Below are 24,760 nucleotides of genomic sequence, written 5' to 3'. Positions count from 1 at the left end.
TAGTGACCAGATGTAAACAGACCCATGTGCAGTGAACGAGAAATAAATATATATATATACAGAACTATGTGCAGTATAAATATATATATATATATATATATATATATATATATATATATATATACACAGAACTATGTGCAGTAGTGACCAGATGTAAACAGACCCATGTGCAGTAAACGAGAAATAAATATATACATACATACAGAACTATGTGCAGTATAAATATATATATATACAGAAGTTCTTCAGAAAGAATAGTCACAAACACAAACTTACTTTTAGACATTCATCCCCTTTCTCCCTCTCTATCTGCTTGCATCACATACCGCTCAGCGTAAAGCACTGCCCCGGGACAGTAAAGAAGAAGGCAGGAAGCATGTAAGGTGGCCCGGGGTGGAGTCAGCCTCAGCCGCAGCAGCTCCACACTCCTCTCTACGTGAGCTCATTTTGATTTCTTGTAGCCTCCAGCTTCACTCTGCTGTCGGAGAGGCCTTTTTATCCGAGCAAAGTGGAACGAAAAGAAGCATAATTTAGGACTACTTTCCGCACAGTTCACCGCGCTTACATCGACAGAAGATCAAATAAACAGCAGGTGAGTGAAAGTAAGAAGTAATCTGAGTAAACCGTGTTAGCTCGCACTGCGGGGTCGTGTTATCAAGACTGTACCGGAGTAGCATTGTCGTCTTTTGCAACACAGTGGGACACTTAAACTCGCTTTGCTGTTTGAGCGAAGGTTGCCGCAGAAGTTTTAACAAGGCTATTGTTGTGTTTGGATGAATTGGGTGAATTTTCTATCCTGTTTTTATCAGCGATAAGCAAACACGGGACGAGTCGTAGACTGTTATAACTTCAGAGTTAGCTTGAAACCAGCGAACAGATGCGCTATAACGTTAGATTAAAAACACACGAAAACATAACAAAAATGACAGTAAAATCATGCCGGGTACATTTTTATAGAATAATTAATGTGGTTTATGGTCATTTTAACTACATTTTTCTCAAACTGCAATCTCATTCAAGTGTTTAATTAATTGTCATTTGTTGCTATATTTGGTAGCTGACTTTACATTATAGTATGTAACCATGGTAACAACCTTACTACTACTACTAGGCTACTAAGCACATTTTTTTTTATATTACATACAAATCAAATCAACAGGGTTTCATTACCATAGGTGGCTTTTCCGGTCATTTCAAGGTGAGGTCTCAGATACAATTATTCTAAAGTGACTCACCCGGAACAGAAGTTGGCTGTGCTCAGACTGGCAGCATAAACCTGACATGCTCACATTTATACATTACACACATTTATAAAACATTGTTTTACACAAACACGTTTTTCTCCTGTGTTGTGAATCAGAGAGGGAACACTGAAACATTAAATATTTGAATGTGACACGTTTAGGCCTTTGAAACTTAATGAGAAGAGGATAATCAGGATGTGGTTTAGCTTTATCAATATTGGCTATTAACCTTTTTTTTTTTTTTTAATTTAATCAAATTGTTGGTAAATAAAATTATAATGGCTCAGAAGTCAGACCCACAAAAAGTCCTGGTATAGGCTCTGACAAGTGCTTTTGCTTAATGACCCAGTGCACCTACATAATGCATACCTTGAGACTTGCTCAATCCAGACTTTAATACACCAAAACAGATCCAGTTGCAGAAGTCCAGTGTAAATGTGTCTAAACTCAGCAGCTCTCTATTGTCATCAGACTTTATTTACAATCGGGAGTGGAGACAGATGAGTCTAAATATAAGATGTGAGAATGAAATGGGTTTGACGTGTGATTGTCCGTGTCCAGACCTTCACATGTAACACAGTACTCATTTATCCAAGAGTAACTATTTTGTTCAATACACAGAGCTGAACCCTGTTCTTTGCATTACCAGTTACTTTTAATGTAAGTTTTTTTTTTTTTTTTTTTTGGGTTGGGGGGGGGGGCGCTTGTTATTCCTTTATTTATTTTATCTTTTTAGAGATAGGACAGTGGACTAAACCAGGGAGACAGAGAGATTTGGGAACGACATGCGGGAAAGGAGCCGCAGGTCGGACTCGAACCCGGCCGTTCACCTGGAGAACTATGCCTCCTCACATGGGGCGCACACACGATAGGCTACCGTCCCATTACATTTGTTATCTGGGAGTAAGAAGACAATGAAATAGGTCAGGACTTCAGCATACGGTCATAAATTCAACATGTACAACAAAATTAGAAAAAAAAAAGAAAAACAGCAAAAATCATTTCACTAAATAACTTAATACAAAGGATCAACCTCTGAATTTTTAAATAATGTTTTTCTGTTGATTACTTTTCATTGCAGCTATAACTGTGCAAGAGAGTATGTTGCTTTGTAAAGAATAATAAGAACAGGAGTCCTAGCCATGCAGGTCAGCCAAATCATTGCCCTCCTTTAAAGCTCCTGCTTGGAGTTTTTAACTGCTTTTTAAAATGGATTGAAATGATACTGAGGCCTGTTGATGACCTACAGAAGCAAACAAAATGAAATTTTGAAATTCCCAAGGTAATGATAGACTCCAGGAGTGATACATCTGACAGGTCAAAGAAAGCAGGATGAGTTTTTGTGTCTGAAAAAACAGTAATTACACAAATTTAGCTTAGACTGCTTTTCTACAAGAGATACGATAGTCAATACACCAAATGTTCCCCACAGAAACTCTAAGCAACACATAACATTGTTTTTATATTGAATTTAGTTACCTTTCTAATTAAAAAAAAAAAAATTGAAATAGCGGCATTGCCACGGTTTTTCATAAAAGCCTCTTGGGAGTTTATTTTATTTTAGTATTCACCAAAGCTGTTCTTTGTTTTCAAAGCTAATACTGAAAACTTATGGATAAAAAATATGTTTTGGTTCAATTTATGCAAATGTATCTTCCATACCAGGCCTGACAACTTCCCAACATTTGAAAATACCTGATAGCAAATGCAGGTAATATAAACTCCTCTGGACCTGTTCCTAGTATTTCACCACTGTAATTCCCCAGATTAGACGAGACATTACTAAATGCTGTTTATAGTGAGTGTGTCAGACAGGCTGTATATCCTGGCTGACAGACAACAGGCGTGTTTAATGGGCCTTGGAGTAAAGATACCACATACTAAAATAAACTGAATCTGATATGATTCCTAGCCCTAATTATGCAGCAAAACATCTTACCCAATATGTAAAAAGGACATTTCTTTTGAGTGTATTATTTTTCTTTCCTTTAGAAGACTTGTTAAATGTATCATCTTGACTCAGCTGTTTTCAACTCTAAAACGTCCCATAGGGAGGTAATGTTTGATTTCAATTAACAGGATCGCGCTAAGAGGGCCAGATGGTGGACAGACAGAAGCCCAGACGTTCTCTCACTCATTCATTCAGCGCTCACATCTGAGTTGACAGTAGTGTCTGTGGGGGAGGGGGAGCAGACTGAAGAGTCATGGGAGGGAGAGGAGAAACAAGGAGGCAGTGAGAGGGGGGCAAGTCCGGGCTTGAGTGGTAACTAAGCCAAGAAAAAAAACGTGAGACTTTTCGAACAAAGATTACATGAAGGCAGCAAGTGGTTTTCTGAGATTGGAGCTATAAATCTTGCAAATTTCAAGCTTTAGAGTCGTGTTGTTGTGGTGAATACATTGTCAAATGTTAATACAGTGTCATACTACGGTCTGATCACAGAGATGGTGGAGATAAGAGTCAATGTGATTTTATTCCTGCTTTAAAAAAAACACTGTCTCTTTAAATCTGATTTATGAACCTAACTCTGCTGAAAAAAATAATCTGCTGCTAACTGAAGTTCATTTTTGCTGATAGAAGCATTGCATATTGTTGGTACTAAGTTCCAGGGAAGTGGGTGGGTATAATTTCCAGCCTTTGGCAGCTCCTACTCAGTGCTTAGTCATGGATCTCCCTGCATACACATGTAATAACTCAGCTCACTGATTCTGCCTACACTGCTGATCTGATGCTTACTCCCTTATGTTCTGCTTTAGCCCTGTAGCATCTCATTTGCTAAAAGCACCTCACATTAAAAGATAGGTTTGCTTTCACTTTGAAGCCCAATTATTCAGCCTCAATGCCAACTACCAGGCTGCGCTATACCCTCTCAGCCTGTTTGTGCTTCAACAATTAGTTGATCAGATCCTGCATTAATTACCCTTTTACAGTTATTACTATAGAAAATGCAACAATGTTTCTGCCTTTCTTTGTCATCTATGTCAGCAAACTAATTAAAATTGGGTTTTTGAACAGTTGCCTAATCAATCACCATTTAGGGACAAATAAAGTTGAAGTTGAGTTGAGTTCTTCTACTTATTCTTTGATTGCTTAGTTTACAAAAAAAGGGTTGTATGCAGATACAAACCTGTTTGAACCAATATAAAAATTACTAAATGTGTTGAATTAAAAATATTTCTCTCTAGAAAACATCAACAGGTTTCTACAATGAAAAAATAAGACACCAGCCACCTTTACCAACACACCTTTTTTATTTTGAAAACAAAACGTGTTATCCATAGTTAGGCGCGTAGCTGACATCATTGACAGGTGGCCGCGATGTAACGGTTCAACAAGAGGCCCAAAATCCGCCTCAGCTTCGACTCTCAGCCTGTCTTTAGGTTGACTGAAAGTTAGGCTGAGGCAGGATTTCCAACATGGCGGCGGCAGCTGCCGATGAGCCTTTGGAGCCCAATGCCGTAACAGATGGCTGACTTCACTCAGGCTTCGGCCATTAATATTTACATGCTATGTTTTGATCACAGGTTCAGTGTATTGACTGTGTTGAAGCTGCAAAACATAACTCCTTGCATTTTATACTAACATCTAATCTGCTGTCTCTTCCAGCATGGGGGCCAGTGAGGAGAAAAAAGAAGCATGTGGAACCGTCTGCCTGAAGTACCTCCTGTTTACATTCAACTTTCTCTTTTGGGTAAGTTTCCACTCTGCCGAGTTAAGCCTGCACTAAAGAGTTAATTGCCAACATATTTGTGTTGGTTTAAAGGGTCTCTCTCTCTCTCTCTCAGTCACCTGCGTACTTGAGCAGGATTTATGATCTGAGTATTTCACTTTCTAAACACTTGCTTTGGTTTGTTGGTTTGGAGATGGTTTTTATTGGTTATAATAACCTTTTCTCAGCAAGAGAACTCCTGAGACAGTGAAAGAATTACACCTGTTTAAAACTAACCTCAAGGGTTGCCATATGTTACTGTTTTTGGAGTAAAGCAAAGTAGACATGCAAAATGATTCCCCATCACTGCCCTGTGGGCATGCATCACAGTTGGTTTAAAAGATAAATAATTTTGCGTGAAAGTTTTCTCTATGAATGCGGTTTAATGTCTAGATGTAGGTGGTCTGCATGGCAGTACAATGTTTGTGGTTGTTTCATTTTAGCCTCTGGTCAAATCCAATGTGTAGAAAATTAGTTGTCAATCGATTGAAAATGATTTGTTAAAACACAGATATCTCTCTCAGTAATCCAACTCCAGAGAAGCCCAAGTTGTGAAATTGATAGTTACCTATCAGAAAACATATGTAACCTAATTCGTTTAAAAGAACAGGCTATTTTCCGTTTTAACAAACCAAAGCCATTGAAAACATTGTTTTCTTTGACAGCAAAATGACAGGGAGACACATGCACACATCTTAGGCTTTGCAGACATGAATATGTTGTTATGTACTTGGTGTAAATTTTAAAAATTTGCTGATAAAACTCCTTCTGAACCCATCAACAAAGCCTCTTTTCAGGCAGAAGATAAATGCCTGCTGCTGTTCCAGTTCATAGAATCAAAGCCAAGTTGCATACTTTCACAGAAGGACACAAAAGATGCATTCACAGCCGGATTCTTTTCAAATTTTCAGTGTCAAAAATACGCCGTTCCAGGATGGGAGCACACCAAATAACTGATCTCATAATTTCCCTATGTGGTGATAAACAGGAGTCAAACACCACAGCAGCCGCCTCACTGTCAGCAGATGAAGGGTGTTAGTTTCGTTCTCGTTCTCTGTGTGAAATCACACTTACAGCTCTGCCCATATGTGATAATCATCTGTCTGCCCAAAAAAAGCTGATGTCTGTCAGATTGGCAAGACCAACATTTCTCAGTAATTTCAGTGTCAGATGCTGGAGTAACAAACATGAATATTTAGGGACCCAATCAAGTCTGTTGACTAAATTTGTTTGGAAAAAGTATTTATTGTAGCTTTATGCATGGCTGCTATGAAAGTATTTCTGGATAGAATATCAGATAGCACATGATGCTGTTGAGGAGACCAATACCAGGGACAAATTTGTTTTTTTTTTTATCTGTTCGTCCTGCACCTTGGCAGAGTATATCTCCGACCGTATGGCAGCAGCTTGTACTCTGTATAAAGTAGGTGAATGTGGTCACCAAGGATAGCCTGTACTTTTTTTGTAGCTCTGGCTCTGTGTCAAAGGGCAAGTTCATCAAAACTAGTGCCAGCAAATTCACTGCACATTCTCACTATTTGCTCCAACTTCTTCCTATTTTTCAGATTAAGAGAACCAAACCAGCGGATAGAAGATGAGGTTAAAACAGACTCACTAGAACAAAAATAAAAGATTTTCATAAAGACCCAGTCAACGTTAAAAACTAGTACACGTTCTGGAGTCATATTCCTAGTACATATCTTTTGTACATTTTGAGGTTAAAAAAGGTTTAACTATTTTTAGTTTAAATTACACCAGTGATGAAATAGTGTCATAATACGCTCCACTTTGTTCTGGAAAACTTGACTTGAACATTTTAAATCAACTTGGATGGCCTTCAGATCCCAAATGCAAACAGAATCTGCTGTGTGAACATAAAGAACAATGTAAAGGCCAAGTATATAACTTTGAGCAAGCAGAGCACAGCAGAGCCATTGAAAAAAGCATACTGCAGCAGAATAATTAATGTTATTACAGCACCAATGGTGCACTGCACAAACACCTTAGAATTAGAATAAAATGGAGTAAAATAAATACATATCTATCTATGGTGTTCTACAGTGTCACCCAGCAAACAGAAGACATATTGATCTGGCATAATCTCTTCTTCACCTCAGGGTCCTTTGAACTTTCATTTTCTTCCAGTTCCTACCTCTAACTGCCACTGGAGGTCAGCAAATAGTGCATTTCCCCTGTGCAACATTCAATTACACTTGAAAAATATTCATTAATTCCTGTGGTTCATTGAGTTTTAACAGCAGATAAAGCTGCAGCTCAATCCCGCATTGAGTGATTATTGCTGAACCCTTTTCTGTTACTAATACTGTGGTTGTCTGGGCTGGACTCTACGGGTAGCATGAGGATTTTTAGAAAGTCTTAAGAAGCTTTATGTAGAAGAAACAAAAAAGTAATGCAAACAAAACTGTTTCACGTGGTTTCTTTATATTGTGGAGTGTAAAAATTATCGAAAGTCTCTCTTGCATCAGACTCTAAGTATTAAATTGAAACCAACAACTCAAAGGAACATCTTTTATAGTGCTGTTTACTTCTAAAATGCAGCTGGTGACAGAAGGTCGGAGGATTTAAATGCTCATCATGAGCCACCGCACAGCGAATCACAGACTTGAGAGATCTGCTGTCTACAGGCTTCAGACATGGAGGGAGTCGACATATGCATAGTTATCAGGTTATGGCCTGAACTGAACTCTACCATACGTCAGTGGAAGTAGGAATTCAAACAAAAGAAACTAGGTACATATCCAGCACTGTAACTCACTTTATGGCCCCTCCTGTTGCGTATAAAGCCCTCTTTAAAACAGTAATGCTGAGTAAAGACAGTTGACTGAAGTGTTCTACTCAGTCTTGTTGTTCTGTGTTTAATCCTGCCGCTCTGTTTCTGGGTGTGAATCTGACTCAGTGTGTAGCTTCTGCAGCCATCATCGTCTTTCTTTGTCTTTATAAAGAAAATCAGAATTACACAAGCTGTTGGATGGATGACTTTTAGAGGATGACAGACTTGTGTTGCATTGCTGCACCAGCTGCTACTTGTCATTGTGATATCCTACGAGTTAAATTTTCCTCATACTCTAAGATTAGATATGGTTGGAGATGATGGACTCTGACAGTTTTATGGTGGATTAAAGCATTGACTTTTGTGCTGTTTTGTTCTTACTCAATCCTGATAACTTCATTTTAGACTTTGAAGCAACATCATGTCACTATTTTCCTGGAAAATTAAGCTTCAAAATTATTTTAATGCTACGGTAAAATGTAATAAGGAAAATAGTGCTTCTTTTGTTCCCACTCCACGCTCCAAACTCCTGTGCCAGCATTAACAAAACATTACTTGGATATGATCTCCAGAGAGAAGGTTGGCTCTGTTTCCGGATTTAAAAAAAGCCCTGATGGTATACTTGTATGGTTTACTATCTTAGCTCATTGTTCTTAATACCAAACATATATCATTGCAAGGACAAAGAGACTGCAGAGGACGCTGATAGAGAAGAAAGTAAGAGAGTGACAGTAGAAGACTTTGTCCATGTAATCATGGTCTGGCTACACTAAGACTGTAGGGGAGCCATAGATACAAGTATATTTGTTAACCAGCAAGGGATTTTCTTAATTAGTCTGTTAGTCTGTAAATGGATATATGTAACAAGAAAAAATAGTATTTGTATAATTTAGGGCCCAAGAATCTGTACTTGTCTGTTATTGATATTAAATGTATTCTCGTATGACCACAGTAAAGATGGAAAAGGAAAGCTGCAAATTCTAACATTTGAGAGTCTTGTACCAGAAAATATGAACTAAAATAATAAAAAAAATATTTATTTGAGTTACATTTAAGAGCAAGAAAAAGTTGCAATCATGGTATCAAATTGACATTTAGTTACAACTGTTTAAAGTTGAAATAAAAGATTTTAAATGTGCATGTGTTTGCCATTAGGTCTTTATGAAACAAGAAGAAACAGCCTGTGACATGAATGAAAACTTTGTTGCCCCTAGAGAGATTTGCCTTGCACCAAGAACATCAAAACACAATTAAAGTGACCAAAGACGTGGAAGCCATATACAGGACAAAAATACATCATTCATCATCACATATAAAATGCATCATTAAAGCATCACATGATTACATGAGGGATTTCAAAAGCAGGTTCAATAAAGTGCAGAGTGCCAACTTCATACTGTATGATCAGAGTTTATTAAGCAGCTGAATGCTACGTGGTACAAAGGATGTAATGCCTCTTTTAGTGCTCATCCTGTTCCTGCACCCTGAAGTCTTTCTTGCCCTTGCAACCTTGTCACACTACATTGCAGAATATGTAAATAACGGTAATGTCACTGACAGTAAGTCTTAGTTCTGACTGACAGTCTGAATCCAGGGTTTAAGATGTCCAAAATAGTTGCTGACTAATGTTCCTCTTTTCTCAAATCATCTGACTAATGGCCGCAGACGTAGCTAAGATTTAACTTTTTAGTATCAAGCCCGTCTAAGTAGTATCGACAGCCTAGGCTTCCTGACCCGCACAGCTCAGTCGGCTCATTCACAATTATCTTACAGCATAATCTGATTCAAGATTAGATTATCTTGTGAGGACGTGGTGGGTCTTTTTTTTCAATCTGTTCACTTTCCACCATAGGGGCGATTATTCAAGGTGTCTCCTTCACCGCTTTGAAGGAGACTTGGTTGATGAATAATTGAAACTTTTCGGCACTCTCAGTTTTTGTCTCCTCAGTGTTGTACGTATGCTGTCAGTCACTGTTGTAGATCTGATTCTATCATGTGCTCCTCTTTTCCCAGTTGGCAGGGGTCGTGGTGATGGCGGTGGGTGTTTGGACCTTGGTTGAGAAGAGTGACTACATCAGCCTTCTCTCCTCCAAGACCTACGCTGCCTCCGCCTACATACTGGTCCTGGCTGGAGCCATTGTCATGGTAACAGGCGTGCTAGGCTGCTGTGCCACCTTCAAGGAGCGAAGGAGGCTACTGCAAGTGGTAAGAGATCACGTCGAGGTTGAGAGATAATACAAGATGCACACAGCACATCAGTAGAAATATTCCAGTATATGAAACTGAAATCACTTGTTCTCTTATTTAAAATGAGAAAACAAGTGGTTACCATTTCTTCCTGCCACCCACTCTTATTGAAGTAAAGTTTCTTAAACTCTTATTTTCCACATTCCTCTTTGAAAATCTATTTCATAAAATATTAGCTAGCCCGACCGATTAATCAGCCAGCGGATAATTGTCAGCCGATATTAGCAGATCCAGTGACTATTGGTATTGGTTTATTTTATCGCAGAATATACGCTGATATTACTACATTTATTCACCAGTGAAATAGCATTTCATTTGAGTATTATTGTAACACTCTAGTTCTCTTCCATCAGCAGAGTGTGTTACATGGATTTCAACCAGCATTATCACCCTCCAGAATGTATGGCTGTGATGCACGTAAATGCACAATTACTTTCCAGTTGATTGACCGTCTTGTTTTCATTATAATTTTTTTCCACAAGTGTATGATAACTGCATTTGAGGGATCAACACAATAAATGTTTATATCTATGTCTATCTATCTCTACAGATCGAAGATAGATCACAGAAAGCTATCAGCCGATATATCGGTATCAGATTTTTTTTCTCTCTCCAATATCGATACAAGGATCGGACCAATAAATCCATTATCGGTCGGGGCCTAGAAAAATAAACATACCCAAGCTGTACTCACTTTAACTTTTGAAAAACTTAAAAAACATGTTTTTATTATTTGCATAGATTTTGAATGATTTCATGGTTATTACATACATTATGATTAGTTTATCTTTGTCTAGGACATACAGGATTAGATTCAGAATGGCAAAATTATAAAAATCCTCACTCACTTTGAAGTCAAAAAAATTACAGGTGTCTTACAAACCAACATTCATTGTAGACGTATACAGCGGACTCACAGGGATAATGGGGTCGCACTTCCAAACTGAGAACTCACCGAGGCCAAATAACAGCCTGGATCTCATTCAGTTCAGACAAAACAAAATATCATGAAGCAGGAGCTTGTTAGCCCATATTTGTTTTGGCACACACTGTACCTGGCACAGAGTTATGCCAACAAATACAGCAGTGCTTTACTGATCATACACTCCTCAGAACCTCATCTTCACATTACACAAGGAGAGATGTGTGCATGATCAAAACTTGATTTGTTTCATATAAACTTTGCAGGAACATTTCTCATTTTTGGCATGCTTTACTTTTCAACAAAAATGAGTCTATAGAAACCTGGCACACTTAGAATGTCTTTTGTGCATCTTTAGAGACAGTAACGTAATCGCTCTCTAGTTGGATTTAGTTTTGAACTGTGCTCATATCCCACATTTCTAGTCTTCCAACAAGTCCAACCATACGCCAGTCACCCCATTCAAGAGTAGCTACCTGCTCGTCAGGATCTTTCCTATACTTATCTAAACACAGACATCCACTTTTGGGAGGAATTTTGAGTTCCGTATTGCGTCGAGAAGCTTTGAATCTCCAGGCAGATTAAAAAAAAACTCAGTTGTGTGTGCTTACAGTGGATTCCTAGAGCTTATTGTTGCTTAAAACATAATAGAAAAGTCTATAGAACTATACACATTAAATGAAGTCCCCCATACATCCAGATTATTTGATTTATAGCTCAGGCATCTTTGTACAAATTGAGATGTGTGCACCAACTTTTCTCTTGCGTGTTGTGCAGGTTAGAAACGCTCTGCGCATCCTGAAAAGTGGAGATTAGGGCGATGAATCATGGTGAAGAAATGAACTTGTCGGCAAGGAGAGATGCTATCGGGATTGCTTAAGAGGGCAAACATAAGGGCGAGATGGCAGGAGGGGGAGAGTAATTGTTTTCCTTTATGTGCTGAGTGCCTGGTACCTGCTCAGAGTATCTGAAGGCAGTAGTGATTGTCCACAGCGTCCTGTAAGCTCAAAGGTCACACGTTTTTAGCACAAAAACAGCTGATCCAGCCACAGAATCAATCAGATAATCTTCAGCTGTACGGCCCAAATGACCCAGCAGCCGCTGATTAAAGAGAATGCCAAATCAGTCCCTCTGTACGGCTTTTAATGATGTTATTACTACGGCAAGTATGAGAGAGGTCAGCAAGACCAATAGAAAAAGGGAAACTATCCCAAGATAAGAGGGTGTGGTGTGTGTCTGCAAACATACAGACTTATTTTTTGGTTGTAGAAAAGTGACAGAACAGTGTAATGACTCAGGGAGAAGGAGGAGCAACTTTTTCCTTCCAAATGAAAGAGCCAAATGGAAAGTAATCCTAACATAGACCGGATCCACCTGTGGAAACACTGACTTCATACAGTTTGAGGGGACATATTGCAAGTCTGACTGTTTGTCTCTTTTTGTACTTTTCTGTTTTACTTTCTCTCTTTCTTTCTATCTTTTTTATTTCCCTACTCCTTTCACTTTGTTTAAAACGTATCTACAGACAAACCACACAGGAAGTACATTTCAAATTTTGGCCAAAAAGGGAGAGGGACAAAAGTTCATTGTTTTAATTTTTTCAGACTAGCCATTGGACTAAGTATATGCTTCAAATTGTTGCTGAATCGAGACGCTGCCTTGCATCAATACAGGTTTAATTGGCCTAACCTTCTTCAAAGCCATCATATGAAACTGGATGTTAGCAAATTAGACACCTTTTTAAGTCATAAATCCTATATCACCCCATCCCTTAATTTCCTAATATGTATATAATGTAAAAAAACAAAAAAGGGTTGTGATAAACTGAATGAGACAGTGAATAACAGTAGTTCATTTGTTTTTACATTTACTTTGACATACTGTACAGACATAACAGTGTGTTCGAGGTCATTCTGTCATATAAGCAAGAATGATTCATAAAGTTATATCACTGTGGTTTTTAAGCTTCTACCTGGTTTTGATGTGTCAAATTTAGGAACAAATGCTCAACTAGAGATCTACTTTCTGACGGTCTCCTAGTACCTCTCCGTATCTCTAGTTCCTTTAAATCTGACTTCTGAGGTCTTATTTTGCTCCTTTATTTCTGTTTTTAAGTTGTTCTATAAAAGACAACAGGCCAACAGAGCTGCAAGTGGAAGGACACTGTGAGCAGTCTCTGCTTTGTATTTAATTTCTGTCCTGCTGCTCAACTCGCAGCACGCCTGACCTGCAACCTGATGGAGTCCTTCATGACTAAGTTATAATGATCATCACTCATAGAGGGCGAGGCTTTATTCAGATGCACAGCGGAGATTTTGAGGAGTGTCGTTATGGCTTCAACAAGGGAAGTAGAGCTAGACAGAAAGTCCAGAGAGAGGTTTTGTACAAAAAAAGGGACATTAAAAACACATCCTAGCTTATTTAAGTTTACTTATTTTCAAGGTCAGTTACATAGACATATCCAGGTTGTTGTTTTTGTGGGTAAAGAAAGTAGTGTATCTTTTCAAGAGGTCTAGGTTAGCTATTTCACTAAAAAGGTGGCAGTGCTGGGTCTGAAATCAGTGCACACCTTCCCTGTGAGTTTTGTGTGTGTTTGCTGAATGCATGGTGCATGTTGGGGAGTTGAGATCACAGCCATGAATCACAGAGGAGGAATGAACTTGTCAGGAGCGACTAGTGATAGCAACAGATTGCCAAAGATGGAGAACATAATGTGGTTCTGTGTGTGTGTGTTTATGTGAGCTATACTGACTTTATATCATGAATCAAAGAAGCCAATTAATGGAGTGACATCTTGTCGCTTCATCTTGTAAGAATTTGCATTTTTAACACGTTACAAATCCCCCCTCACTTTGTCTTCATCCAAAATCTTTTATTTATGAAATTCAAATTGTCCATAAAACTAGTGCTGACATTGCAAGGTTTTTTTTTTTTACAGATTTTTCTTTGTGATCATCTTATTTATTTGGTTTATGCTCATATAAGTGAACTGTGTGCGTTGTTTCATACTTGTTTTGACAGATACGCAGTTTGTTAGACCAACAATATGTTCTGATATGTTAGTTGGGTTTACTGTCAGCAGAAGAGACTAAACAAGTATGCACACACAAACACGCAATGTTCAAGTAGAATTTACACTAAAATTGACAAGACTAGAAACAAAAGATGTTTTGTCTTTAGCACCTGATGAAACTATTTGACCTTGAAATGAATCAAATACTCGATAAGTAGATGGACAGACATTTTTCAGTACATTTATTAATAATTGGGAGAAATGTCTAACATAATTTCCTCCAGCTTCTCCAATGTTGACATTTTCTCCTCTCAAGAGCCCTTAACATTTTGTGACTCCATCATTTTGCTGACATTTATCATTTGTACTTACACAGTGCATTGTAACAATGTAATATATTTAATGTCGGTATGAATTAAAAATACAGAAGGTAGATACAAGCGCAAAGATATTACACAGTCTATTACGCCTCAGTTACTACCTCTGATGGCGGATCAGCAGCGGAACGTTTATCACCATTCCACCTCTGTGCGTTACTCATTGCAGACATATCAAGGTTTAACTTGATATAAGCAACATTTGTTTAATATCATTAAAGTTTGATATATGTATACATCCAATGTTGTTAAATGTATGACCATAGGCTGGAGCCGCGATCTCAACCACTATCCTCAAATATTTCATTATCTTCTTACATCTCACATAAAACATGTAATCGGGCGGTAGCCTAGCGGTTAGTGCGTGCGCCCCATGGGAGGAGGCGTAGTCCTCCAGGAGGGCGGCCCAGGTTCGAGTCCGACCTGTGGCTCCTTTCCCGCATGTCATTCCCCACTCTCTCTCTCTTTCTCTCTCTCTCTCTCTCTCTCTCTCTCTCTCTCTGATATCCGACTCTATCCACTGTCCAGTCTCTACAATAAAGGCCCAGCATGTTGTATCGTCTACGATAAGAGATCAGGTTTACATATCAGCTCACAGATTATCAGGTTTGAAATGTCAGGCTTGCTTGTAAGCAGAACTCTAATAGACACAGGGGTCTTCCAGGAAAAACACAAGAGTCACGAGGGCTGATTAGACAAGCCTAGTATTAGACATCCAAATGCAGTGCCCTTAACAAATATCCTGAGGTCAATACAGAACCAGTGGTTAAATCAGACACAGCTAAAGTTAGTTTAAAGTTCCCATTGATCAGCTCATTGTGTGAGGCTGGAGAGTTGACATTGTAGCTCAAAGGTCACAGGATGACTCCTCTCTAAAAACAGACACGTGTCTGATCGTTATCAGTCTGATGAAAGTCACCTTCAGCGTGACTCTGAACTCCTGCTTACTCAGTAATTGTTAAGGCGGCAGTACACTTCTAATGAAGTCTGAAAAAAGAAACACAGTCAGACACGGAGCTGCATACAAATGTTTGCATCCTCACTGCAGCTATCTGTTGTTCCTTTATGCACACTGAGTACACGATGGAGGAAGTGAGTTAAGAAAACTCTGGAGAAATATGGCTACTGTGGAAGTGGGGGCATAAAAGGTCAAAGAAACTGTTCAAATATTTTCTAACAACCTCAGCAAGATGAGTCTGAGTTTACCCGGAGATGTCAGATGTTTTGTAGTTTGGCCAGGAAGCCTACGTGCAGCATGCTGTTGAGTGTGAAGCCAATGCAGGGCTCTGAAAAAAAGTGTTGTACTTATGAACCCACTGAGAGACATATTTGCAGTAATTACAGCGTGCCCTGAAGTCACCCGGGGAAAGACTGGCAGCTCTGACGTAAAATGAGTATGTCTGTGAGAGAAAGAGAGTGTGCCTGATATCATGAAGAGTCCTCTGGAGTCACTGCAGTCAGTAATTCACCCGACTTGGTCTCTGCAGCCATCTCTACAACCATCTGCAATATCTTTTTGTCCTGTCACACCCTCTCTATACATCATTGTCCATGTGGGATCACTCTGGGAAGCATGCTTTGTATGTCAAAGTCTGATATATGTGCCTGCTACTATCTCTTTTGTCCTCGTCTTCATCTACATTTGACAGGATTTTCTATACGATGTTTGGTTGGCATCAGCTCACTTAGTGGAAGCGCGAGACCAACACATCACTCGGCCAATGTTTTTGGACACAATATATTCTATATTTTAGACACATAATGCAGAAAACTATTATTGGAAGGATTTAGAAAGGGAGGTTTTTTTTGACATAAGAGTTTACTGCGACATCATGTAAACAATCCTCTCAGCACTGTCTGCAGCACATGCAGCATCACAATAGCCCACACTGAAATGTGTTAACAATGTAAACTATGTTAAAGAGTCTTTAATACATACTACTGACTAACTTTCTAATGTCATATCAGTGTGATATTCACCATACTGGTCACCTTATTTGTAGTCACGTTTTAATTCTGTTCATGGTCCATTCACAAATGTTCCGGATATTGCCATTTGATTGTACCAGAGTTAGTGTAAAGCTGTCACTCATCGGCATTCCTTCGATAGAAGATGTAAGTGGCCTCACTGACAGGAACCACATACGATACAATATCAAGTAAATCTATATTCTTTTCAGTCTTTTTGACTGATGACTTCGATGATTATGACTATGAGTTAATTTATTGCAATTGTATTCCTTGTTAATAACAGCTACTTTCTGCCTCTGTTTAGCTTCCATCCTTTAAAAGAGCTCTCTACAATTCTACATTTCATTTAGCAGACGCTTTTATCCAAAGTGACTTACATCAGAGAGTAAGAACAACACAAGCAAGGATCTAGAGAGGAGTAAACAATGTCAGTAAGTGCAAACAAACAAACGGACACACAGGTCCTGACAGGCAGTGCACAGAGGCAAAGCACAACATCGACAGCTGTCCTTGAGAGTTCTTATCAGCATCAAGACCATCCTAAGATCATCATTATCAAACAAAACCATTGGCCTTAGCCTGAAAAGAATTGCAAACGTCAGGCAAAGCATGTCACTTTTTGACCTGAAAAAGTATGTATCACAACTATATAAACTTGCTGTTATTTCCCAAAAACATTGAGTAGAAGTGCAGTTGGATCGGATCATCACACACCGTGATTACTTTGATTTGTTTAATCTTACATTTCCTGCATTCAGGATCTGTTGTCTTACTTCTTGAACCATCAACACAACTTCAAAATGCACCTCAGTCTCTGCCCAACTATCAGACTCGAAGCCAATCAGAGATCTAATCAGCACAAGCTATCAAATCAAAGACCGAGTCCACTTTAGCGGCTGATTTCTTCCCTCTGATAGCAGCTGGCCAGAGGAATTTAGGTCAAGGTTTTTTTTTTTTTGTCTGATAATATCTCCTCTTGTCCTTAATTCTGAAGAAACTTGGCATGAAAAGCAGACAGTCCCTAAAACTCCACAGGCCCAATCACGAATCAGACACCGGCGATAAACTCTGAACAGGGAAGCTCAGAGCAAGCAGAGTGAGATCTGCATTGACGCGGTGACTTAATGCATCTTCAGGATTTAAGAAACCAACTTTGAGCTGAAGGCCTGATCAAAAATAGAAAACTGTTAAAGAAAGGAGTTTCAGCTTTTTCATCAGTTAAGAAATCTCTTATGGTCTGGCAAGATTATGTGTATATATGTATATATACATTACTACAGTATTACTTCTTTATACAAACCTCTTCAAAAAGGGCAATACAGAACAACTCTGCATTAAATCCTCCTCTGTGAAGGTTTTGAGGCCTGACGTGGTGGTGTGTTTGTGTTTAACCACATAACAATCTTAAAAAGAAAAAGTCTCTGGTCCTATTCCTGAACAAAGTCTGAAATTGCTTAACTGTTCTTGAATGTAGCTGCATCCTCCACTGTTCCTTTCCAAAACAAATCTTAAGTGTTAGGAGAAGTGAGTGGGGGATGACATGCAGCAAAGGGCTAAGGTTGGATTTGAACCCATGGCTGCTGCGATGAGGACTAGCCTCTGTACATGCGGCACACAACATAACCACTAGGCTATCCAGCGCCCCTTCTCTATCTACTTCTAATCTTTTTCTCATACTGTTTTGCTCATACTGTTGCAGCATCGCCGTGATTAACCTACACAAATTTATGAAAGGAATCTGTTGTTTCGACTTGGACTTGGAGTGCTTTATAGTCACTTTCAGCTCCATGTGTCGCTGTTTTGATGTTTTGATTCACTCCCACTGCTCTCATAACATCATTTTTGGCAGCGGGCAACTGGTTTCAGCTCTGAAAAAACCCACTGTTCACTATCTGCACAGCACCAAGTAGATAAACACAGCTCGAGACTAGATGCTGCACACTGTGGAAAATTCAGCAGCTAAAGAGACAGATATTTCCCTCAGGACTTGATTGAGACCGAGAGAGCATAAAGAGAGAATAGTGCACTTCAAAAGCGCACAAAAAAAACATTCAATATTTTAAAGTACTGTATGTATAGACTGTTTTGAGTCTGCTTTTCATGTATTAAAAAAATTATCACATCTCAAACCTGGTAATAATTTCAGCATGGGACTGTTTCACTTGCTGTTTGGTACAAAGCTAATATTCAAAGGCAGTAAGAATTTGTTAACCATGCCTTGGTTTGGTGGCTTCTTAATCAAACAGACTGGCATATCTATTAAACCACCCTACTAGAAGTGCTGCATGCGTGACTTTAAATGCTCTGATATCTGATTTAAAAAAAAGCCACTTGTCGCTTCATCACATTACCATCCGCTAACCATATTTTCTTCTTCCTCTCCACAGTACTTTGGCCTGCTGCTGTGTATCTTTCTGTTGGAGATCCTCGCTGGCGTCCTGGCTTATATCTACTATCAGCAGGTAATCTCCCTTGGGCCAAAAAGAAAACACGGCCCTTTTCCAATAGGTTTTGAGTTGTATGCCTGACATGTCAGAGGAGCAGCTGACAGATACGGGTTAGATATTGGACTCACATCGCAGGAAACTAATCCAAGAGAGCCTATTAAAATTACAAATACCAGACTGACCATATTACTTGGGGTTCATTGAGTTGAAATAGTATGAAAACGCCTGCAGTAGAGCACATAACGAGGCTGAATGCCCTGTGATAAATCATTAAAAACATTTTGATATGATTTTATTCTGAAATTCTCTGAAACAGAAGAGTTCACTTATGCCACCCTCCCTACTTGAACAAAAAAATGACTTTGGAGAGTATTTGTGCTTATTAGTACAACAGATTACATGCATATGTGAACATTTTGCTCATGTCATGTGCTTCAGAAAATGAAAGAGCTGAATTGATAGCCTCACAAGGCAAAGTTAAGCTCAAACAATATAGGCTTGTAATGACTGCACAACAAGCAGCCATGGATGAAAAGTTTTTCCCATTTGTAACATTACCATGACATTGCTTTCCACCGGCATCAGTCCCTCCCTGACTAATCTTAAACCCTGGTGGCTTGTAGCTCAGCAACAGGCTCAGTCTGGAGCGGCACTGCCATCATTATAACTGCCTCATTCATAATACACAACACGAGAAGCCACTGAGCTGCAAGGCTCTCTGCTGCTTCCCAAACCTGTCTCCTTCTCCTTCGCCTCAAAAGACTCTCGCATTAATTAAGTTCTGCAGAAGTTTCTATAGGTGCTCCTTTTTTTTTATCTATTTCGCCACCCTCCCTTTTTATTACCCCTTATCTTTCAGTCACAAATACACTTGAACACATTTTGTAAACTGCTAATTATCCACAAGCGAGGCAAGCAACTCAATCTCATATTTTTGCCATGATGTCATAACCATCCGAGGTACACTTACCACGAGCTACCTGAGTGTGAAACGATGGTATATGCTCCTGTAGAAGACCTAAGTTTATATCATATCAACCTTGTACACTACCCGCGATCATAAGAGTGTCACAGCGACGTCTCTGATTGGTGGAGCTCACTGTTTCCATGGAAATGTTTCCACTCTCCAGCGCTGTATGGGAACGGATAGCTGATATCATATACTGTATGTTAGGAAGCAAACACGAACGATATCAGCTATCAGTTCGCAATGGTACTAATATGACCTTGTTATGCTGCAGTGAATTGAACTAATATACACAATACAAATTACAAGATAGTACAACTTATGACATATAACAAAAGTTACATATAAGACGAAGTGGTATCGTTCACAATGGATTGTGGGATGGGTAGTTCCTTGGCTAAGGAAAAATTAAATTATGTACACATTCTTGCACCTCTTAAACTCTTGCTTTTTTCTCTGTTTTCCAATTTTTGCGCCAGATCAAATGTATTATAGTCATGAGTCTTTTGGTAGCTGGTTGTCTTGGTTCCAGGCTTCGATGTCATGATATAAGGATTTAGTGAAATGTCAATGTAGATTTTGAATGGGGAAATGTACTTCCTGAACAAGATCAGCCTAAAAAGTGGGCGGACTCTGTTGATCTCTATGGATTAGAACCAACATCAAGGATACTGATTGGGCAGTTTCAGAGCCATCACCTGAATAGATGCTTACATTAGTTTTTATTGGTTTGGCTGTGTTAGAGTCAGCTCCACATTATGTTTTGCTCTTGCACAGAGGCAGTTTCAACTCATTGAGCCTCTTTAAATCTCAAATTGCTGTTTCCACTTCACTGCCAACTTGTTTCCCAAACAGTCAACAGGTAAAATGAAATGCTTCACTCTCCTTTTTCCTCGTTCTACCATTTTCCTCCTCCCCTCTGTCTTCACCTCCCATCTCTCATCTCTATGCCCTCCCCTCCACTCTTCATCATTCATTCCCTTGATATCTCCTTCACGCTTTGATTTACAGTGCTCTCCCAGCTGGCTTGTTGCCATAGAAACTGAGCCCCCCAGACCTCCCGCTCCTACAGCGAGTATTTTTCTGCCTCTGGTCCAAAGAACAAAAAATAAAACATAAAACACTGTCTTCCTCTGCCTTAACCCTGGCTCCTTCTGCTCCTTTGTTGTTAGAACTGCTGTCTGTATTGTGTATTGTCAAGAGAGCTTTTAAATTATGTGTTACAAATCTCATACGTAGCAAAAGTCAACTATTGCAACTAATTTATCCCACGGCTGTACTGTGAGTTTTTTTGTTGTAATTATGTGGGCTACCAGTGCAAAACTCTGTGTCGGTCTGTGTGTCTGAACAGTTGAATGAGGAGCTGAAGCAGAACCTGAGGGAGACCATGACCCAGAAGTATCAACAGATCCCCCATGAGCAGATCACCAGGGCTGTGGACAAACTGCAGCAGGAGGTGAGTGTCTGCCTGAGGTTGATTTAATATTTTATCTACAAATAACTGTGTGTTACAGTTAGGAGTGCAGTCACAACCACAGTTATTTAAAAACACTGGAAAGTTGATGTATTAAGTTAGTAATATAATAAGCGAGTTAGAGCGTCTGAGCTAAATTCACATGGCCTCACATGATGCCTGTTGATTGGACAGTGTTTGGTATCCTATCATCCCATCAGATTAGAGATTTTGGTGATGAGGTTTAGTCAAGACAAATCCGATTCAAGTCACTCAGACTTCAGCTAAGCTTGACGGAGTTGTCTGCTCCCTCTGCTGTCTGTGTTTTACTTTCTCCTTTGACTTATACCAGTTGACAGCACAGGAAAGAAGGAATAAATATGAGCAGCAGATGAGACATAAATCGCTTCATTTTGTATGCATAGATTTTTTTTTTTCAAGTACGAGATGCCCCCGGCTGTCAGACGTCACCATTTATTATTTGTTATTTTTTCTACCTTTTTTTTACTTTGTGTCCATTTCAAGAAAATAGTTTTGACTGTCTTTGCTGTCTTGCTGGGAGTTAATAGGATGACTAATGAAGCTACAGCTTGGTTAGTTTACAGCCTGGTTAGCTTAGCGTAGCATAAAAAACTGTGAACAGGGGAAGCCATTAGCCTGGTTTTGATAAAAGCTATAAAAAAAAAAGAAAATGCCTACCAGCACCACCAAAGCCCCCGAATAGAGATGTTTTTTTATTCCTAGAAATAACAAAGATGAGAAAAATACTTCTAAAACACACATTGTGGTTTTTACAGGCAAATGTGTGCTGACATGTGCAATATGGTAGTGGTTAGTCTGTGCAGAGGCTGTTTTCCTATAAGCAGGCAGCCCGGGTTTGAATCTGACTTGTGGCTCCTTTCCCACATCATTCGCCATTCCCTCTCTCTCTCTCTGCTCGGTTTCTGACTCTATACACAGTTCTGTCTCTCAATAAAGACATAGAAAGACGAAAACTAAATCTTAGAAAAATGTTAAACAACTCAAAAGAGCAAATGACTTAAAATGATATTCTCTACCTCGCTTTCTACCTCACTTGTAAGTGACTGTCTGAGATTTTAATAAGATTCATAACTTCCAAAAATGAAAAAAAAATGTTTGGGCCAAAGTCATTCCCTGCTAAGTGCTCAGGCTAGCTCTATTTACTGTAAATAGACAGAATCATGAATCCAGAGTCATTTTGAATTGAAAATAGATTCTGAATCGAATCGTGACCCCAAGAATCAGAATTAAAATCGAAATCAAATCTTATCATGAGACACCCAAAGATTCCAAGCCCCAGTCTTAATGTTTTATTCTGATGAGCAGAGATGAGTCTTTAGGGATTTAATCAATGCCAGTTGATCAACTTTTACGTCCTTCCATACTCTTCTTTTTAACGTATTGTTTTCCTCCTCCATCTCTGGACAGTTCAAGTGCTGTGGCAGCAACAGTTCATCGGACTGGGCTGATAGTGTCTGGATCCGCTCCAGAGGCGCAAACAGCAGAATAGTGCCTGACAGCTGCTGTAAGACTCAGACTGAGCTCTGCGGCCGCAGGGACCACCCGTCCAATATCTACAAGGTGGAGGTGAGAGGATGAAGGGTGCTGTGAGTGCCGGAGGAGTTGACTTATCAGTATTTCTGTCATGTCTCAGTATGCGAGAGAGCCTGCGGTGTTCGAGGAACAGAGAGAGAAGAGGCAAACTGTATACTCAATATTTGTTTACAGTGAGACTCTAGTAACTCTCCCACATCGACTGATGCAGCATAAAGACACTTTGCTTTTCATTTAGGGTGGCTGCATCACTAAACTGGAGAAATTCATCCTGGACCATCTCAAGATCATCGGAGCAGTGGGGGTTGGGATTGCATGTGTACAGGTGAGCAAAGAGCTCTACTTTGAAGCAGTGTTTTTGCACATAAACATATCAAATGAATGCTTGTCCACTGAGACTGCAGTTTTTGCTTAATCCTGTTTCCTTCTCTTCCATCTGATCCCCAGATCATTGGGATGGTGTTTACATGCTGCCTGTATCGAAGTCTAAAGGCAGAGCCGTACTAAGAGAGGCAGAAAGAAGAAGATGAATAGTGTTGATGAAGGAGGTAACTTCATCACCACATGCCAAACTCAGATAGCCCATAGGTTCTTTTCTTTGCCTGGCACATAGGGGGAGGAAAATTTGGCAGGGGATCAAAATGCACATCAGAGGATCTCATTTTAATAAACAAAAGGTGGAAATAAACTACAATGTATCTGGAGGTAATTAGCCGTTAAAAATGCAATTTCAGCTCCATCTCCAAGATCACAGCGCTGTGAAAAAAAAAGCCTCAGAGAGAAACTGATGGGAATTTGAACACAGATTGTGTAAATTAGTGTGGGGACAGCCTCCTCGGGACTCAAACATTGTCGTTTTTTTTCTTCCACACCGATTCCCTCGATGTACGTTTATGTTTGCAGACAGGATGCTGCACTCGAAAGTGTTGTAAAAACCAGCGGAGTAAGACTGGCACTTGGAGGAAAATGTAAATTCTGGTCACAGCAGCTTTCCCTTCCCCAGCAATGTGTGGTTTAACAAGCCTACACCTCTGGGGCCCTCTTCATCTTCAGCAGCATTTTGTTTCCACGCTAACTTCCCTGTCATGCATTTTAAAAGTTGTGCGATAGTGGCCTTTTTAAACCTTTGACCTGTTACTTTTTATACGTTGCAAATGATCATTTTGTGTAACACTTGAGGGCGTTTCTTCTGAGCAACGAGGATGTATTCCCTAATGTGTCGTCATAGTGATATGTCAGTGTAACATCATGATTTGATTCAATTTAAAGATCTGCTGAGAAGGACAGTGTCTGCCTCAGTGAAGGTAATGCCTTGCTCAAAAGCATTTCCATGAGGATTGTTGAAGCAATTATGTGACTTCTCTAAAGTTTAAAACCTGATTAAATCATTTTTTGATCTTCTTGCTGACACATACAAGCAGTGCCTCTAATTTATGCTCATAAGAAAGTGCCTCATTTTAGATATTTTACTTCATCTTTTTTTATATGTGGGATTTATCCACTGATGCCAAAGTTGAATACCGTAACTTTGTGTAAGGACCTACTGTATCTCCTCAAGCCTTATACACCTATCTACTGACGCCTCTCTCTTTTTTTAGATTGTTTTCATAAATGAAGATTTTGTTTACTTTTCTATACTTAACTATATTATTGTATTTAACAGACACATAGTAGAAGATGATTTTTCACTCACTTGTCAGTAACGATCCTTTTACTGTGTGCCTCACAGACGACACTGAATTAACCTGCTGTAATTTCTCTTTGTGATAATCCAGGAAATATTTTCAGTTTGAATAAATGTTGATCATTACATCTCTGCGTGTGCTGTGTCGCTTTCTCAGCAATCGATTCATGATTTCTAAAACCACCAGCTGAGTGTTTTTTTTAATTACTTTTGAAAGCACAAATGCTGAGCTACATCCTCCACCTCGTAGTTATGAGGTCATTTCATCCCCAAAAACTGCCCAAAATATATATTTCTACAAAAAAAAACACACACTAGCCTGTAACCAGTAGACCTTAAATAATTGGCACCAGCTTACAGGT

The 24,760-nt window shown here is 39.3% G+C and overlaps 1 protein-coding gene across 1 annotated transcript; it reads left to right on the top strand.

Annotated features, from left to right (window-relative positions):
- Positions 1 to 394: 394 nt before the first annotated feature.
- LOC109990938 (CD151 antigen) lies at positions 395 to 24,526 on the top strand. Its single transcript, XM_020643217.3, has 8 exons — positions 395 to 592; positions 4,849 to 4,933; positions 9,756 to 9,947; positions 18,660 to 18,734; positions 21,038 to 21,142; positions 22,589 to 22,747; positions 22,953 to 23,039; positions 23,162 to 24,526. Exons 2-8 carry the CDS (start codon positions 4,850 to 4,852, stop codon positions 23,219 to 23,221), a joined length of 762 nt encoding a protein of 253 aa, XP_020498873.1. The 5' UTR covers positions 395 to 592; position 4,849; the 3' UTR covers positions 23,222 to 24,526.
- The last annotated feature ends 234 nt before the right edge of the window (positions 24,527 to 24,760 follow it).

Source organism: Labrus bergylta, chromosome 3 (assembly GCF_963930695.1).
Source record: "Labrus bergylta chromosome 3, fLabBer1.1, whole genome shotgun sequence".
Classification (NCBI taxonomy): domain Eukaryota; kingdom Metazoa; phylum Chordata; class Actinopteri; order Labriformes; family Labridae; genus Labrus; species Labrus bergylta.
The sequence above is the reverse complement of the archived record's forward strand: the minus strand, read 5'-3'. Positions and strand labels throughout refer to the sequence as shown.

What these genes read in the sequence shown, in the direction of transcription:
- LOC109990938 (XM_020643217.3), top strand. Translation starts at nt 4,850, where the DNA reads ATGGGGGCCAGTGAGGAGAAAAAAGAAGCATGTGGAACCGTCTGCCTG. An exon ending in CATTCAACTTTCTCTTTTGG is followed by an intron (nt 4,934 to 9,755) that starts GTAAGTTTCCAC and finishes CTCTTTTCCCAG; the next exon opens with TTGGCAGGGGTCGTGGTGAT. An exon ending in TTGGGATTGCATGTGTACAG is followed by an intron (nt 23,040 to 23,161) that starts GTGAGCAAAGAG and finishes TCTGATCCCCAG; the next exon opens with ATCATTGGGATGGTGTTTAC.